Raw genomic sequence first — 19,577 nt, 5'->3', positions numbered from 1 at the left:
TCTTGCTGCAGGTTGCATTTCAGGATGAAGCTGGAGAAGATCAGCTCCGGCAGCTCAAGTAAGCAGTAGTTATACTGATGTATCTATCTTAGAAGAATTAGCTGCTAAAAAGAGCCAGTTGAAAGCAGTAGTCCCAAGAAGTTTGCTGTGTGCCTGAGAATTAAGCACTTAAGCAATGCCCTCTAGCTTTGTTCTGACTTTGTAATTCTCTGTTATTTAGCAAAGCTTATAAAACTTGCCCTCTTGCCATGTATCAATTGTGGTTCATTATGTTTTGCACCAATAAGCATAGAAATAGACAAGTGATAAGAATAGCTGTCGTTCAGGCTCTTCGGTAGCACCAGTTGCCCCTGTAGTTAAAGCTTCTCCCCCTGCCTTTACACTTGCTCAAAAAGAAAAAAGCATTTGAACAAACAGAAAAGCCTGCCCTAGGTTTTATTCTTATTTATATGTGTGTGTGTGTGTATATGTATGTGTATATATACATGTATATGCATATGTGTATATCCATATACATTGAGTTTGGCTATATTTAAAACTGGATTATCAGAGCAGATGGGACCTTTCTGGCTATTTAATCCGATAGCCTGTATGTTATAGCTACAAACTTCTGTAAACTATTTCCTGTTTGAACAGATTTTAGAAAAATATCTAATTTTGACTTAAATAATTTTTGGTAAAGCAGAACTGCTACAATTGCTGGGGAATTGGTTCATCCAATTATCCTCATTAGTAATGACAGAATCATTTAGGTTGGAAAAGACCCTTAAGATCACATAATAAACGTGCATCTTGTTTGTTGTCTGAATCTATGTAGCTTCACACCCTAGCTGGTAAGGGCTTTTTTACAGTTTTGTCATACAGATGACTCTAACAATTGAATTCGTTTTCCTATGTATGTGTACAAAAACCTGTGCAAATCAGCCCTTGGCCTAAAAATCTAAACCCATTTGTGCTTTTTGAATCTGTTCTTATAAAACATCATTCCCAGCCCCTTCATCTTTCTTGCAGCTGTTTCCTGAGTGCTCTTCTATTTATCAACAGCCTTCTTGAGTGGTAGTGAACAAAACTGTACTTGCTGTGTCAGAAGTAGATGTGATGCCACAACTGAAAGGTGATATCACTTGCTTCCTGCTCCAGGTTCCTGTGGTGTTCGTAGCCCTTTTGCCTACAGCACTGCACTGGGAACTCACGTTTAATTGACTTTTCACTATCAGCCTAGTCACCTTTCCAAAGTGACTGCTTTCCAGAGTAAAATCCTTGGTCCTGTAAGACCTATGGTCTGTGTTCCTAGACACTAAAATGTATTATTCCAACCTGCCAAGCAATCCATACCATTCCAGCAGTAAGCTCTGCTGTCCTTATTTACTAAATGCTATAACATTGGAACATGGTTATTGATTGCTTTCTTCCTTGTCACTAACAGTGTATTAAAACAAACAGAGCTAAGGTTCCTGAGGGACTCCTTCAGAAATATGCTTAGTAATATATCCCCACTTATAATTATATTTTGTGACTTGTTATATAGTCAGGTTTAATTCATTTTATGTGTCATGGTAAGTCTGACCTGTTGTGGATCCCTAATCAGCATGTCATGTGATACCAAGTTAAGTGTTGTGCTGAACACTGTCTGTTACAGTGATATTGCTATCTTTCAGCAGGCAAGCAAACTTTTGATCTCATTAAAATAAAAATCAATTTAATTTGGCAAGTTCTACTTTTTAATAAACTCTTGTTCATTGGTACTAATTATGATCCCCATGTTTCTCTATTCATAGCGTTCCATGTCAGCCCTTACATTATTTTACTCAGGACTGATGCCAGGCTGGCAGGCCTATATTTATGTTTATAAAATATTGGCACAACATGAGCATCCTTCCAGGCTCCTGGAAGTTCTCTCTGTTAAGTTATCAGCATGTCTTGTGTCAGCAAACCAGAGAGTGCTCATCCTGCTCCTTTAACAATCTCTGAAGTTCTGACTTGAAAGTGTCTAGGCCTTGGTAGCTTCAGACTGCAGCATAGTCTGTTGTTGACAGCTCTACTCCTTTATCTAATGATGAGGTAGTATACTGTCAACACTACTCTTATATTCAAATAGTCTTGAAAATGAAAATATTGCTTACAGAATATTGTGTTCTTTTGCTTCATTATCAATTTGTTTTATTTCTAGATTCTGATTTATCAAAACTTGTCCTTTTTATGGTAACAGTATGTATTTTATAACCTCTTTCTTAGTAAATGAGTGGCTTCCTAGATTGTTATCATTCTCTAACTTTTCTCTTGACTAATTGGACTCGTGATTGTTTCGGCTCTGTGAAACAGTCCCTGTTAAAACACCAAGCACTATACACTGGTCAGGTAATTACTCACTGGCTATGTTCTGTTTGCATACAAGAAAGATGATCCAGGTGTAAGCATGTCTACATGAATCACAACTAACACTTAATTATGTGATCAGTTCCCTTTTGTGTTGAAAATTAAGCCTAATTTAAAACTTTTCTGATTAGGACACAAGATTGCTTGAATTAAGAAATAGTAGTTGCTAATAACTTAGAGTTGCAGTTAACCTTTTAAGTGGCTGCACATGTCCCTTTACTCTGCATCTCTCACTGATTTTTTTTTTTCTTTCCCTTAACTCTCCATCCCATAAAAGATAAGCTTAAGTTCAAATCTACCTACCCCATGCTACTTTACCTAGGCAGTAGATTGAGAACCTCCTTCTTCCTCTTTCCTTTTAAGACATTAATGATCTCAGAAAGATTTGGAGGATGATCTTCAAATTGCTCCTAAATTCCCTGATCTTGACTACATTCAAACTGTGATCCCTTCAAAGAATCTCACTAGTACCTGTAACCACCATTACCTTGAGTAGAAACCTAGCTCAGCTTTTTAATTTTGGAGTGGTGCTTTGGCTTTGAAGAATGATTTTGTCTTTTTTCTTTTTTTTTTTTAAATGCTCATGGTATAGAATTTGCTGTGATACACAAAGAGCTCTTTGACCAATGTTCTTGGTCTCTTTACAAGCTGGGCAGGGCAATTCACTAGTGAAGCAACCCCTCCATGTTCTGTTTCGTTTGATCAAGTGGACCGGTCACCAGTGTGGACTTTGGAGCTTGAAACTGTTGAACCACTAAGAATAATAGCTGGTTCCTTCCATCCTATATACCTAGTTGTCAAATCCTGTCCCATATAATTGTAGGCAATCATTCAGTCCAAGGATATAATTGTTCTTAGTCCAGAAGAGTGCATCCCCAATATCCTAGTATAAACCAAATGGCTTCACTGTAAATGCTGACAAGGCATGAAAATTACTAAGTGTGGAATAAAACAAACCCCTCTTCTGAAAGCACAGATTGGCCCTTCAGGTGCTGAGGCTATAAATGTTTGGTTTTTTTTTTCACTGCAAATGCTTCAGCCCACTTGGAATACTATAAATTCAAGTGACCCTGATGTATTAACATAAATCACATGAGGTTATAAGACTGGGATTGTAAATTTGGGGACAATGTCTGGGACAATGGATGCTTAGCCCTAATTACAGCTGCTAGTATTAAGCTGGAATTTTCAGAGTTGCTCGAGGAAATTTGGTCTTGAAATGAGTTAAGTCAACTTGACTGAGAAAACCATGCAGTTAGAGCTGTACAGTTTCAGCCTGTTCCACTTTGTGTGACCTCATCTTTTATCTGTCCTCATGTGGGCAAAAACAAACAGTGGAACCGTTTCTGTTAATGTTGTTTTTGTAAGGATCCCCTTCTCATGGCTTGAGCCCTTTTGTACAATGCCAGGAAGCTGTTTATAAATTGGTAACTGCTGGGTCTGTCCTTATTGTTTTGGGATTCCTCTGCTCCCACATGGACCTGGCAGTCCTTTCCTAAAATGCTGGGGTAGTGAAGAATGCTATTTCTGTAACTATCCATTCCACACTGGATTCTTAAATGCTAGTTAATCAGACCTCAAGTATTTAGCTGTTCTGAGAAGTGGGACGCTAATGGCAAATATGCATGTTATCATCTGCAGAATCTGACTCCTCTAGTGGGAGGAGGCAGTAGTTCAGGCTCAACATCCTTCATTCAAACATGGGACAAAACTTGCCAAAAACATGGCATACTAGTAATTGTAGTCCCCACTGGGACCTGAGGTGAGACCACAAACTCTGTTTATTTGGAGCATTGAGACTCCTCTGAGTGTAATGAAGGTCAGTACTTTTGGAGACGGATCCCTACATTCAACAGTCCTGAACATCAAAGGCTGTTCACTAAGAAATCGCAAAGGACAGCAGTGGCATTTGGGTGCTGTAACAACTGCCTCTGGATACTGTGATTCTGAGCAGTCTGCTATGCCTGCAGATTTTTGGTTAGGGGTTTGCATGCATTTTTTTCATGTTGGGTGTGGGGAAGGTAGGGGGGTGTTTTTGGGTGTGGGTTGTTTTTTTTTTTTTTTTTTTTTTAGTTTTGGTTGGCATGAGATACTATAGGCCAGGCAGGCTACAACGCTACACAAATGTTGTAACTGAAAAATTCACAAACAAATATTCAGTTACTTATGTAGTATTGTAGGGGAGGGTGAGAGCAGCAGTTCATACTGTTGCAAAAGCTAAATGTTTTCATGGAAATACAGCTTCTTCTGCATCCAGTTTATCATTTCAAGCACTACAGCGCAAGGGTTAGAAAGGAACTGGGCCTTGGGATGCCAACGTCTGTTCATGGATTCTTCCTTTGATTCACTGCCTCTGCCCCCATCACATTTCTGTTGAATTCAAGGAATTAAAACACCACTACACTTTCAACATTGAGATTAAGCCTAACTTGCCTTCTGAGAGATTTTAAAACTTCTGTGCCTCTTGAGGCACTGTTCATATCTTCTCTGCTTAATGAAATTGTTCTGAAGTTGACATGGTCTGGCTCTGTGCATGCAGCACCCTGCACAAACAGGTTTCAGCGCACCAGTGCCCACATCTCTCCTCAGTGAGACACATCATACACGAGCGTGGAGGGAAAAGGATGATAACCAGGGGGTTATTCACATCACTGAGCGTTGAACACACATCTTAAATAGCTAAATTAAGAGGCTGGTCTCTCTAGGTAGTTTAAGGAGCCTGTTTGAGAGAGTGACTGCTGGAAAACACGGAGGTATATGCTAATGTTGTATCCTCCTTTGCTGGTTTGGAAGATCTGCTTGACGCTCTTTTCTCGCACAAGAAACCTCTGAGCTGGATGAGCTTGTAAATGCTGCTGCATATTATCAATTGTTAGTAACAGGTTAATTCTGCTAAGAAGTTTCTGGAGAAAAAAGAAGCCAGGAGATACAGTGGGCATAATGAGGAATGTAGGTGTGTAATTGCAGGGTTGTGATTCTTGTTCTTGCAGAGCTGCAGTCTGTTTGAAGTCCAAGAATGGGTAGGGCTAGAGAGAGTTCTGTCATTGTCCTGTGTTTTGCTCTTGCAGCCTTGATGATCACCTGATGATATGACCTTTCATAAAATTTGGCCAGGTTAAGGCTTATATCTGGATAACGTAAAATCTGGTGTTTGTGATCCTGTAGTTGGGTGTCCTGTGTAGCTTTATTGTTCTTAAGTGAGAGACTGTGTGTCCCCCTGTGTTTGAGTCCTGATTTTGAACCAGATTAAGCAAAACATGGGAAAAGGACAAAAGTCATTTTGAGTCATAATTATTTACAGTCTAACATGTTAGACTATTGTAGGCAGTTACTGTTCCTGATAATAGTGGTGGCTAGACTGGTGTACATTTTGGCAAAGCGTTACTTCAGGGAGACTCCAGTCCTTTGACAGTTGTGTATTAGAGAGTATTGTGAGTTTTTTTGAAGTACAAAAAGTGATTTTTTTTTCCAAGATTTTTATTAACTGAAGAAGGAATCTGGATTCTAAGTAAGCTGGGCTAGAGATGGAAAGGCTTTTTCTTTTAATTTTCATTATTTCCAAAACAGCTATGTGATGTCCTCTTGATGGTCTAGTTCCTCAGGCTGTAGTAACTGCTTAGATTAGGTAAGGTCCGACCTGGTTATCAACAGGGCTCAGGTCTGGGTTTTGCCTTCCACGGGTGCTCCAACCCACCATTCCCCTCTGCAAACAGTCCCCCTCCTCCCTTTCCCTCGCAGCAACAGTGGGCAATGGGGAAGGAGGTGAGAGAGAAGGCAGTTGCTGGCACCTAGCACCAGAGGATCAGCCATCGCCCCTTGGGAGAGAAGGTGGCAGGCTGGTCACAAACTTCCTGTAGGTCAGGTCTAGCCCATGGACCAGCTACTGGACTATATCACCGTAGTTAATATTGGTGTGCTGGCAAATGTGGTTTTGTTTCCTCAAAGATAAATTATAGCTGTTGTCAAACAGAAGTGCTTTTGCTCAACTGACCACCTCTAGGACGCTGGAGATGGGGAAAAAATCAGTAAGTGCAGACTAGGATAAAATAAACACTTTCAAGCTTTTAAGATACTAACAAAATAATGAAAGGAAGAAAATAATCCCTGAAGGGATAAGTTCTGTTGACTGCACTGGGAGAGGGGAGGGCTACTAACAAGCGAATTTTCTTTTCCTTGTTGAACACTCAGCAAGATGTCTACACATACCTTTCAGCAGAGCATGGCTAAGGACTTGTGCGTGGTTTAGTTTGGACTCATCTGGGCAGCATACCTGTGTTTGAGGCCACTGGGACAAGCCAGCGATGGGGTATGGGCTTTCAGAGACATGCCCAAGGCTATGTTACTTCTCTGCGGAAAGGCTGCTGACTCTCTTATTCCTAGCTAATATCTGTTAGCTGGAATCTACAGAAACTGGTCAGAGCTCATTCTGGAGCAGAGATGACATGCATAATCAGGAAGCAGCAGAAGGATGAGCTAGCCAAGATCAGACTTGCTTTTAATTGTACTTACACACCTCTTGGTAGTGTTCCCAGTGTGAGGGAGCTTCCTAAGCTTTTAGACAGAACACAATATCACCAGTTTCTAGAAAGATGCTGTCCACCTTTATCACCAGGGTTGACAACACTACTGTTTTGCAATCAACATTTCAAGGTTAGGTTGGTGTAATGTACTTTCCTAGGGACTATGCTCAGATCAATCTAGCAACTGAAGTGGGTACAGAAAATGTGTGCTTGGTAAGCAGAGTTAAGAACTTGTATCTTCAGGGTTGGGACTTTAACCCATCTAGCCTGACCTCCTGTATCATCATATTACAGCCAGTTGTCTGTAGAGTGCATTAGCTCATGTTTGAGTTCAATAATGCACTTTCTAGAAAGGCAAACAACCTGGATCCAAGGACGTAAAGGGATAGAGAATATACCCCTTCTTTAGCATTTTTTTCTTCCAGAGGATAATCACTCTAACAAATGTGGACCAGATGATTCATTAGGATTTTTCTAACTCTAGCTCTCTGCCATTGTTCTGATTCTTGCTATGCCTTTTCCCACTTGATTAGAGCTCTTAGAACTGGCATTTTTCTCCCCATGATAAAACTTGCACACTGTAATCAAATTGCCTCTCAACCTGTAACAGCAAAAGCCAGCAATGTTTCTAAGCTAGAATCTACTCTGTTCCTCTTAAGAGGTAGTAACCAGTGATTTTAGCAGTTCAGTCATATGAATCATCCTGCCAGTAAAGCCAATTCTATCACATTTTTTCCAGTTCCCTCTGCTTTTCCTTTGCATAAATCTCATGACGTGGATGCACTGGCATCTGCCCTGTTTGTCTGTGAGTTTCCGTGTACAGTTGAAGGTGTTAGGGTTGGCTGTAAGACCCTGCGTGTCCATGTAACTAACTGCCTAACCAATGCCTCTTTCTGCTATATCTGTAGATGTGTCCGAGCTGAAACTGTGTCAGAAATAAAAGGATGCTCTTGTAAGCCCCTTCGGCTTGGTCCTGCATTGCTCTGTTTGATGGCCATCAGAAGCCTGCCCAGACTTTGGAGCATATATGTTGACCTTTAATAGTAAGTTGGTATTTGGGCTGGTTTCTCTTTTCTTGGGGATCTGCTGGATCAAGGTGATTTGGGGAAGCCACTCCCCATCCTTTTTAGGCAGTTATTTTAATGTGCAGTAAGCCACGTTGGCTTCAGTGTCAGCTGTGTTTGTGTGCTTGGTATTAGTTACAAATGAAAAGAAATAAATGACATTAAACAACTGTTTCTTAAGAAAACTGTGCTTCCTTAGTTACTTTCAGGGGAACCACTTGATCCATAAGACTGTCTTTTAATTTTGCCTTAACTTTTAATCTCGTTAACATCTTCTGAACACTTTTTTTCTGTGTGCAAAGCCCAGGGGTAGCCCAAGCAGTGAAGGGGGAAAAAAAAAAGAACGGAATAGACTTTGGAGCAGACCATACATGTTTGAGGGCTCCTGGATACTTTGGCTGGCCTCTGTGGAACTCCTTGAACCTGTAGTTCAGCTGTGTTTAGTGCCCGATATGTGTAACTTAAAGAACACATGAGTTATGCCTCCACTGCTGGCCAAGCTGTGTGGTCTTTGTGAAGCCATTTCACTCCTTTTTTCTTTTTTTTTTTTCCTTCCTTTTCTACTTTTCAGTTCTACCCCATTTTTTCCTTTTGGGCTATACAATATTCTGGGTGAGTGCTGTCACTTGACCACATCATGTACATCAGTTGAATTCTGAAATTAGTGGGAATGTGAAGAAGCAGTTTTGTTAGTATAACCTTTACCATATAGTCAGTCACATCTGAACTGCAGATGCTGCTATGGAGTAAAAAATGATTCCCTAGACTTCGACAAGTCAACCAGAACATTATCCTATGTTAATCCAGCTATGTTGTTTCCGTTACTGAAACTAGCTCTGGAACATCTGTGCAGACATATTTGCAACATAAAAACATCACTTACCACTATTTGGGAGTGTCGTGTGTGCTTGCTCCTTTCCTCAACAGCGCATTGCTCAAACAGCACTGAATCGCATGCTAACTCACCAGAAAGTGACCTCTTCATCGGCAGCATCCTGGGGGTTCCTGCTGCAGTATCTCACCAAATTACTGGCATAGTCCGGCCCTGGTGTCATCAATGTGAGCCCTGTGGAAAGGGTGTGACAAAGCCAGGTATGTTGAGCACACACCAGATTGTGCTGTGAGTAACTCCGGTTTCCTCGGAGGTAGGTGACAGGGTTTTTGTTTAAATGCGTATCCTGGAGACAAAGGCTTTAATTGTGATATGGTTTCGTAGGTAGGATCAACAAACTGAGAGAAATCTGAAATCGTAACCTACTGTTCTTAGACAAGTGCATGTGAGCTCTCTAGCAGTCATTTTATGTCTCTGTTTTTAGTTAGCTTTTGTAATTTTATTACAGGTGTGACAGGCTGGAGCCACTCTGGTTGTGAACACTTTTATCTCTTTGAAGACTTCTTTTGAAATGAAATTTCTCTTGGCTGTTCTTAGCTCAAAGGTGGAACTATATAGGGAGCAGGATGAAACTGTTTTCAGTGGGGGGAGTCTTGGAGCAATTTTGCTTCAGGAACAACACGCATCTTCAAAGGAAGCAACTTCTGTGTAATAGGAAAATCGTCTGGGGCCAAGCAGGAAGCCGCGAGGCTGGTCGTGCATTCCAGCATGCCCTCACCCTGCCTCACAACATCGTCCCTTCCCCGACAGCAGCCTCTTGTGTGACTGTAGATGGTTCTGGGGGTTGAAAGTAGGGAAGAATGTGTTTTTGTACCTGTTTGTTGTTAGGCTCACCCCTCAGATCTGGCTTTGTGACCCACGTGGAGTTTACTGTTGGATACAAGCCAGTATCGCTTCAGTCCTTCTTTTTGTTTGGGTTTGGTTTTTTTTTCCCCAGCTAACTACACCATTCTGCCAATCGATGCGTTCCAAGCCGCTGCGCAGTGCTTTAGAATAGTAAACCCTAGATAAAGGGAACCGATTACTTAGTCCCACCACGTTGGCAATGCCGAGCGGGTAGGACCCGAGTCCCCCGGGGGCGAGGGGCAGGTGCCGGCCCTGAGGGGCAGCCCGAGGCGGCCTGAGGAGACCCCTTCCCCTTCCCTTTGCGCGGGGCGCGGCGGCCGTTGGGGCGGGGCGCGCGCGGCTGCGCGCGGCCGCCGAGGCGGGACGGGGCGCGCGGGGGCGGAGCCTGCGCCGGGCCCCGCCCCGCCCGGGCAGCTGTCAGAGGCGGCGGCGGCGGCCGGTCCCGCAGGCAGGCGGCTGAGGCGGCCGCGGGATGCGGCGCTGAGCGCTCACCGCCGGTCATTCCGCGCGGGCTCCTGCGCGCCGCGGTTGCCTCCCGCAGCCCATGATGTGCCTGGAAAGCGACGGCTCCTCCGGCAGCAGCCCGGGTTGCGGCGGGCGGCTCCGAGCCGGCGACGAGGAGGAGGAGGAGGACGGCGAGCGGGGCTGCTGCGGCCGGGGCGCCGAGGGCGAGGTGCAGACCCTCTCGGGCAGGATGAACCCGCCGGCGGCCGGCAAGCACCCCGAGCGCCCGGCCGCCCGCCACAAGGCGCCGAGCCTCGGCCGGGCCCGGGTGGCGGCCGCCGGCATCCTCAGCGTGGGCAACGTGCTCAACTACCTGGACCGGTACACGGTGGCAGGTGAGGGCACCCCTCGGCGTCCCTCCCCGTGAGGGGGCCCGGCTGCGGCGGGAGGCATCCCCTGCCGCCGCGGGGACAGCCTCTGCTCGGGCACGGTGCGGCCACCGCCGTCCCCACCGCCGCCCGCCCGGTAGGGCCGTCCCGCGGGCGGGGGGCAGCGGGGCTCGCCCGCCGAGCCGGGCCGGGGGCTCCGGTTCGCCGTGCCCGAGCTGGAGTAAGTCGTAAGGGATGCGGTGTGGCCGGCTGCGGCTGGTGCCCGTTGTGCAGACCCTCCGGCATTGTTCTCTAGTTTGAATTTTATCGAAAATAAAAGGAGGTGGCCTTTGTTTGGCTGGGCTCGGTAGCGGAGTAAACGTTTGGTGGGTTTTTTTCGGAAAGGACTGATGCCGGGTAGGGCTGGCAAACGTGGAGGATACTTTATGTGATTTTGGGGGCTGATGGGAGAAGCGTTATTGAGCTTATGAATAGTATAAATGCTGTGGGCGACAGGTGCAGCTGCTGTCGGATAAATACGGTCTGCTGTGAAACGGGGGAAATAGAGGAGCGCGATCACTTTTGTTTCTGTGGGTGAAAACAGCACTGAAGCGTATTACCTTTGCTTTGTTTCTGCTGAGTCCCTCCAGCCTGAAAATCCAGGCTTGTCCTTCAGTCCTTTGCCAAGGAGGGTCCCTTCTCTGCAGAACTCGCAAGTAGGTGACAACAGAGCTGCCTGATAGTTTCTGCTGGCTGGCTAGCGGTGGAGCGATACGCAGAAGGAGCAGCAAGGCAGCTGCACCGCACTCGCAAAGCGTCTCTTTTCTTGAGGTAAACGTTGTAAAATCATGCACTCCGATGGATGTGTTTTATCAGCCGTACTGTGTGAAAGGCGCTAAGTGCCTCGTACTACTACTATGAAGCTCAGCTCCGAAACAAATGTGTGTTAGGATGTTTACTGTATAGTCCCTAGAGGGGACTCCTCATCTATTCTTGTCAGGCAGTAACAGCAGGGAAGATGATGATTACTGAACTTTTTCTAATTAGAAATGAAGTAGGCTTTTTGGTATTCAACTGTCTCATGTAATTAAAATATAATACATACTCTGTGTTTGGCAATACTGATAATTTTATCTTCAGAGCTTACAAAGGGATCTGTGCATGTATAAATTTTGCTCTATGCGTATACATATTTTAATCACTAGGACTCAATGTGGTATTAAACAAAGCAGTGTATTTGTTTATACTACATTAAAATAATACATGTTTGTAGGGCAGCGATAGGGTGCAAGGGACATAAATCTAGTCACTGTTGTCGGAATAAGTTGGCCAGGTTGGCTTTGTTTTGTCTGGAGTAGGGAGATGGGGAGGATTAGAAGGAAAACTTAACTGACACTGTGGCTTTTTGTTATTATTTTTAGACAGGGCTCGCTCCTTCAGGAAGTGTAAAGGCCAGTCTTGGGAAGTATTGAGTACTTGGTTGGTAGTCAGTATGTTACAGGAGGAAGCTTGAAGATAAAAGGTTGATCTGTTATTACTGAAGGAAATTGTAGTTTGCTCCCTCACCCTCAAATAGGAATCTCTCTAGTAAAGAGACTTGCCACAAAGCACCATTTTCCTTTAATGCGCGGAAAGCTGCTTTTTCAGGAAGCTATGCCCCCCCTCATGCACACTCAGTCTTTTTTTTTTTTTTTTTTTTTTTTTGAGAAAGCATTATCTTGTTCACCTATTTGCTATAGTACTTTCAGCAAGACCTTTATCGTCTGATTTTTCTGCCTGCAAGAACAGAAGGCATGGGGTGCTCTGGCAAAGGAAGGCAGAAGCATCTTCATTTCTGGGAAGGCTGGAAAGTGCCTGACCAGGAGATAAAAATGCCTGCCTACTGTGATGTAGTATTGCCGGTCCTAATGCTATGATTGCCAGTATTTCTAGGATAAGCTCTGGTTTTGCAGCACCCAGTAACTGTCCTGTGGAACTTATCTGTTAGCTTTCAGCTTGATATCAAAGGTTTAAGATCTCAGACATCAGATTTTCCTTTGGGGACAGAATCAAATTTTACATGATCTTTTTGTCTTCTGTCAATTGGTATTTATTTTTGAAGCTGATGTCTTATAAAGTGCTAATCCAAAACAAGGAATAACTTAAATCCAGTCTAATAGAAGAGTTGTGGTAATAAAAATTATGGTTTTTGAGCTCAAAACTGACATTATTATAAAGTCTTCTCTAAAAGCAATCTTTGCTTTTATATTTTGAGCCTTAGCCATACCACATGCTTATGTGACGTGCGCTTACATATGAATCAAGCTAGCACGTTGAATATTCAGCTTGTGTCTCAAGACAGGTAATAATTAGTGAATACAACTCTTCAGGCCTTCAAAGTACATTGCAAATATGAATTGTTGCAGCAATGTAATAAGGGAGTTCCACACTAGCCACATTATGGCAGGGGAAGTAGCATCAGAAGTTATGATTTACTTAACACCAGTGAACTGTTGTGAGAACTGGAATTAATTTCTGGTTCCAGCTCTGAAACAAGTGTTAGAAGAGCAGCAGTCCCAATGGAAACTGGTTCCTGAGGATTTGTGTCTCTAGGGTGATCCCTCCTGTGGGTTCTCTGACATCAAGTAAGAGTTGACCTTTGTCATTAACCTTTCTCTTCCTGTCTTATAAGAGTCTCTCCTCTACTAAACAATTTTTTTTTTTTTTAAATGAAAGTGTTGTGAGCTTTGGGACTTCTTCCTGCTGTCAAATTTAGTCAAAAGCAGGTCAGTGGACTCAAAAGCAGTTAGTAGGCAGCTGACAGACGGACATAAGCAAACAGAGAATCCAGTTTTATGGGCACGATACAAGAAGTACATCTTCTGTCTTACTTGAAAACTTGGTTGCAACCATTTTGGTCTTTCTGGTCACAAATGCAAGTGGAAAAAAAAAAAAGAAAGTATGTATTTAGTGTATATATATAATAAGTATATATAAGTATATATTTAGTATATTTTTAGTCAATAGGAAAAAAAAGATCATACATGGAGTTCTTTGTTGCAAATGTAGTTCCCTGAGTATCGTCCACTCTTTTTTAACATAACCATACAGAAGCTAAATAATATGCGTCCAGTCAATGCGAGGAGATCTTATGTAATAGAAAGAAAACTCTAGGCTGACCTCTCCTATAGCACATCTCGCTCCTAAAAGTAAAAAGCAAATGCTTTTGCATTGTGAAAAAGTAGACAGCAAATGTGGTATTTCGTGGTGTTTACACTCTGGATACAAAGACATTGTATATAATGAGTTGTTCTTGGGTAATCTTTTTTCAGGTGTAACAAACAAGGAAGTAGCTGCCTGTTTCCCTAGTTTTGGTTTAATGGCTTCCCAGTATGGACTAAATGATTTTAGGGTGGGATGTGCCTCTTGGTATCTGGGATGTTCCATGACAGAACTCGAGTGCAGTTTCTGAGATACAGGACATATACAGCTTCACACCTGATCCTAAGTTGCAGCTCTTCTGGGAATACATGATGAAACTGGGCCTCTACTGACGACTGGCCTGCTTCTTACTGTTTAAGAATAAGTTTCTTCCAATACTTTAAAAATAAAAAGCCTCTGCAGTAATAGCGGATCTTTCAGTAATGTCCTTATGTTTACACAGAGTTGGAAATTTCCAGTGTGTATGGGGAATGTTAAAATATAATGATATTTGGGAGAAGCTGTCCCAGACAAAAAGTGGGAGTGCCTCTACTGTGGCTCTTCTAAAGAAAAGACTGAAAACTCTGTGCTAAACACTCCTGACTTGAAGGGAAGTGATCCTCTGCAATTTTCGTAATAGGTCTTTGATCACAGTGAAAACAGTTGCCTGTGGAAGAAGCATTCTTTCAAGAGCCGTGATATTTTGCTGCTATTAGGAAAGCAAAGAGTAAGGAAAAGGGAAAACTAGCAGTAATGAAACCATTGTAGATTACCTGTGAAACTACAGCATTTCAGCCATCTGGTGATGCTGGGACATACCTTCTTCCTTAATGAAGCTTTGGGAAAAGTCATCTTACCTTCAGAAGCTTGGAATGTGCTTTCACAATTATGCCATGGATGACCTTTTACTATGCCTGCTGTTGACGATGAAAATAGTCTTGCTTCATTAGGGTGTCACCTCCTCCTTCTAATTCAGATGCTACTTCCTGGCATTTCTGTAGTGCCTTTAATTTAAAGGTAATGATTTAATTAAGCTGGAGAACTACCCAGCAAAGTAAATGAGTCTTACTATCCCACTACAGAAGGGGAAACAGTTGTAGAGTGTCGGCGATTTGCCTGTGGTAGTGTAGTTAGTGGCAGAGTCTTGGCTGGTATTAGTTCATCCTTGAGGTCCTCTATCCCTGTGACACAGTACGCCATAGGCTTTGGTCTGCTGTTTTTGTCCTGTAAATGTCTAACTTGCTAATAACCATATTTGTGTTAATTAGCCTCATTACAACACATAGTTGCAAATAAAATACTATTTGAAGAAACATACATGCAAATGAGTTTTAAACCTGACGTTCAACTTTCAATAATATGTAGTACAAGCTATAACTGAAGGGTTAGGAAAGGTTCAACACTAACTCTCAAGTGCAAAAACATTCAAGAATTTATAAGCAAAACCTGCTTTTTTTTATTTAACTTGTGAGCTCACATTGGTGATAGCAATATGTTACCTCATAGCATGTTTAATACTGCATGATCTTCATGCAGCCTGAGATCTCATATATGTAATGGCACAAAGAGAGCCCCTTATTCCCATTGTAACAAGACTATGCTTAGTGCTTATAGTTTCAGGGAGGGAACCATTAAGTGGTAGTGCAAGCTTTTCATTTTTTCTCTTGTTGAGCTAATCTCAACCTAGGACTCAGCTGTGGAAGGAGTGTAATGTTGGAAAGTATTAGAAAAGACTATTGACAGAACCTACTTGAGCCAGCAGTGCCACTAGCTCATGCATGTGAGAATTTGCAAAAGGACGACAATGTTTTGCTTGGACAATAAGTACATGTTACTGGCTCAAAATTCAAGAAGTACTGCACTGTGAGCAGAAGCTGGAAGGACTGAACCTCATGCACTTCAAAAGCAGGCGATAGAAAGCACTCTGCAGCACAGTGACAAGGACTGTATAGTAGCATCTAGTTCTCTAATGTTGTGTTTTCCCTGTGTGATGGGCTTTATTGCATAGTCAGCTGCTTCCTGTTTGCTGGTTCTTATGCGAATTGGCAGGATTTGTTCCAGAGTATTTTACATTTCAAGTGAAGTCTTATTATGTTTAATCATAGTATTTTTCTTCCTTGTGATGTAGGTTTGCCAGATAGTTACTATCTCTTTTATTATGTGCAGATTTTCCTGTTTGACTCTGAGGTCCTCTTTCATGCATGTTGATTAATTTTATCCCCAAAGCATCCAAGTCATCACAGTCAGTGAATGTGGCCTTTATTACGTGGAGTGAAGATCCTCATAAATATTGAGTGTGTTCTTAAGAATAATGTGATGATCTTACTAGTCCCTTGATCTCTGAGACTGTCAATATCAGAAGCTGTGTGGAAAAGCTTCTCTGGTCAAAAGTGTGGCAATTCTGTAATCATTCCTTCAGGATTTTTCAGATACTGTGCCAAGCTGTAATAGGGTTAAATTCTATCAGTCAACTTGTTTTCAGTTGTTCCTATATATTATAAATTTATTCTTTATTGTTTCTGCTAGACTGTACATCAGAAGCAAATAAGCTGCTGATTAGGAAGCATGGTGGGCTACTAAGTTCAATAGATGTTGTTAAAAGCTGGTGACTTTTCTCCTAATACGAAATCCCATAGCTCTTGCTTAGGCTTTCAAGTGCTGAGGAACTTGTGATTGAAAGGTGGTGTTATATGTTGCCTGAATCAAATAAGGTTTGTAAAGGTCTTGAGGATCCTTATAACTGTTAATAAAGGCTCATGGTACCTATTCAGGAGATTCAATGGGAAACCATAATTTTATTGTACAGGTAGAAATTAGGAAATTCAGAGATCAGAACTCTTGCCGAGTTGCTTGTTTGTATCATCATTGCTTTATGTGTATTATCGACCAGGACATTATTGTGCAGCTTCTACTGAATCAGATGGTGCACCCAAGGTACTTATAATCCATGTATATCACAAGATATCACAGAGCTGTAGGCCATGGATGGGAGAGTCTGAAGGAGACAAGAGACATATTGGTTAGTGTAAGGGGCCCTAGGAGATTAGCAGATATGACTTATTTGGTAGGCAGCGTAGCCAAAGAGTGAGGAGGGATTTGAGGGAAGGCAACAGGAGCTTTCAGCAAGTGTTTACAGACAGCATCTACCAAACATGATGAGCATCACAGGAGAAAGCATGAAGAAGTCTGTTGGAAATGGATGATGCCCTTCTGCGGGCTGAGAGTGTTTTCTGGGAATTGGGACTATGGATGTAGGGTGATGAGTGTTCTAGAAAAAAAAAAATGTATGTTCAAAATGAGTTCTACAAAGGACCTGTGAAGTGCCTAAGGGGCCATGGAAGTTAATGGGAATTGAGCAAAATGGACTTGGGTTTGGGCTCAGAGCCTGGAGAGGTACAAGTGAGGTGAACAACTGGTGGTTTCCAGAGAAGTTCGGGTACCGAACTTGGCATGAACCTCACCTGAAAATTGCATTTTTGGTGAACTGGTCTGAAATTCTTGGTCTGAAAGTCAAAAAGCAAATCTGAGACAGGTACAGGCAAAAAAACCCCAAACAAACAAAAAAAACCTCCCAAACCCTTAGTTCTGAGCTCTAACTACTAGAACCTCCCTTTGAGTTTGTTACTACTAAAATAGTGCACCGTGCTATTCATAGACTGGACGAGTACTTTACTTAGAATTGGCATGCACAGTAGGCATCTCATAAATATTTTTTTCTTTTTTTGACACATCTGTTTTCATTGTTATTTTGTGGGTGTTTGTCTCGTGTAACTCAGCTATTTCTGTAGGGTTGCAGGGAAAGGAAGGGAAAGGGAGGGAACACTAATTTCCGTGCTTCTGGTTTTACAGCAGTATAAATAATCAGGAAAGTGAGAATGTGAGGGATCCTGGATGCCTAAAGGGATGTAGAGTCCTTCACTTCTGAGGTCATTGCTTTGGACCTATTGTCAGTCAGGAGTGGCTGAAGGTTTCTTTTGGAAGGCTCTTGGATGAGCTGTTCAGGACCCTGTGGTGGTCTCTTTCCACTCTTCATGATGCTGTGTTTCATGAAAGCCTCCACACAAGATGTGGCTGGGAACCACCATGTTATCTCTCAATATATAAAATGACAGAGTAAGGCATTGAGTTCTTCTGTCAGGCTGATCCTTCTAGACAGCAATGAAGCATGTCATGAGAGCAATGTAGCTGCTCCCACCTATTCTGTACTTCTGTTTTTGAGGGAATAAATATCAATCATCCTTCTCCAGAACTGTTGATCTTCTACCACAACCGAAATCGTGGAGCAATTTTAGCTGAAGGGAGAGAAGTACAGAAGAAAAACTCAGCTTTATGCCTTGCCAGACCTAAATTCAGGCTTCAGCAATATGAACATACCAGGGTTGTGTTGTTGGTGAACAATATTATCTCCTACAGGCTTTTTTTTTTTAATACCTTTCCTATGCTTCTGCTGGTGGACAGCAACTGCAGAGGCTGAACAGAACAGCAGAGGGAAAAGATCAGGGTTATACGGAGAGTAGCTGCAGTAGCAGCTTGGAGCTTGGCTGGCAAAATGAGAGAGAACCACATGCTGGAATGAAAATCCTTTCAGCCTTGGCATGTGATGATGTTTTTTTATTTTAAGGCCGCATTGAACCAAAACTGCAGTAATCCATTTTACTCCTTCAGGCTTCTGCCAATAATTATGTAAATAACAGAATGCAGTTAATTATTTGTTTCATAGCTTTCCATTTTCTTTATTCGTATTAGAAACATGTCATTATTGTCTTAGAATGTGAGCCCTGTGTTCTTGGCAACATGGAAAACAACAAGAGTGGGTGAACTGAGAGAGTCAACAGGACTTCTGTCTCTGTGAAACCTGCAGGGCTTGAATTAAACCTACCCGAAGGTTAACTTTGATTCATATGGCTGTCCTGTGATTTGATGATCTGCTCTCTCTGCATATTCTCATTTCAGACAAGTGATCCTTTGGGAGAGTGTGCCCACAAAGCAGTACAGATCTGAAAGGGGGAGTCTTGCCCTGTTGTTGATTTGCAATTTTCACTTCTTTCTGCCTGTCACCTCTGTATTTCATGATTCGTGCCTGTGTTGTAGCGATGACCTTGGACGTCTTGCGTTTAGGCTGGTGTATATAGTTGCTTTAGCACAGTTCTGCTACCAGGTGTGCAGTTTGGGAAGTTTACAAACCACTGCATGCTCTTGCTGTGTACCTCTTCAGTGAGACTTTTCATTTGGAAATGTGAGGCTGACAGGATTCCCCCCACCCCCCAAGATACTAGATTCTCACTTTTACATTGCTTTTAGTGTTGGGTGGTTTTCTCCAACAGGCTTGTGCTTGTAAACGTTATCCCAGCTAGACTCACTGGGGCTTGGCTGTCCTGAGCAGCACAAGTTAAATAATTTGGTCAGCTATCCAGGCTTTAGCAATTGAGCAGGTTGGTGTATGAAATGTTGGTTACAGGACACTGAATCAGGGCTGCTTAAGCACTTTGGGGCAGGGACTAATTTTGTGCAGTTCCAGGCATACTGTCAGTGCTAAATAATAATTAATATAGAATTGCAACACTGTTAATAAATGCTGACTGTGTAAGTTAGGAAACAAACTATGCAATAAGGAAAAATGATTTCTAATGCACCAGTGCGCCTCGTAGAGTGGCTAGTGCATGTGTTTGTGTGTTAAGCTATTAGAACTCAAATACTGCTGCAGCTATACCAATGTTACAACATTTATAATAGTCTTGTTATTTCCATCTAGCAGCCAGAAATGCTGACTAATTTTCAGGATAACAATCTTTTACATACTCAGGAAACAAAATACCCAAGGGCCACTGGTTACTGACAGCTACAATGCTCTGATTAAAACTGACAGTTCCTGATCAGCTCAGTCTTG

At 42.5% G+C, this 19,577-nt stretch overlaps 1 protein-coding gene across 2 annotated transcripts in view; it reads left to right on the top strand.

Moving 5' to 3' along the window:
- Window positions 1–10,155: 10,155 nt before the first annotated feature.
- The window catches only part of LOC143168279 (sphingosine-1-phosphate transporter SPNS2-like), a 140,122-nt gene continuing 130,700 nt past the window's right edge, over window positions 10,156–19,577 (top strand). For both annotated transcript variants that reach the window (XM_076354565.1, XM_076354564.1), the window contains exon 1: window positions 10,156–10,537. In XM_076354565.1, the coding sequence (XP_076210680.1) occupies window positions 10,243–10,537 (295 nt within the window). In that variant the 5' untranslated portion in view covers window positions 10,156–10,242. The remainder of the gene's footprint in view (window positions 10,538–19,577) is intronic.

This window comes from Aptenodytes patagonicus, chromosome 17 (genome assembly GCF_965638725.1).
Source record: "Aptenodytes patagonicus chromosome 17, bAptPat1.pri.cur, whole genome shotgun sequence".
NCBI classification, from domain to species: Eukaryota; Metazoa; Chordata; class Aves; order Sphenisciformes; family Spheniscidae; genus Aptenodytes; species Aptenodytes patagonicus.
This window is presented reverse-complemented; position numbering and strand designations above follow the sequence as displayed.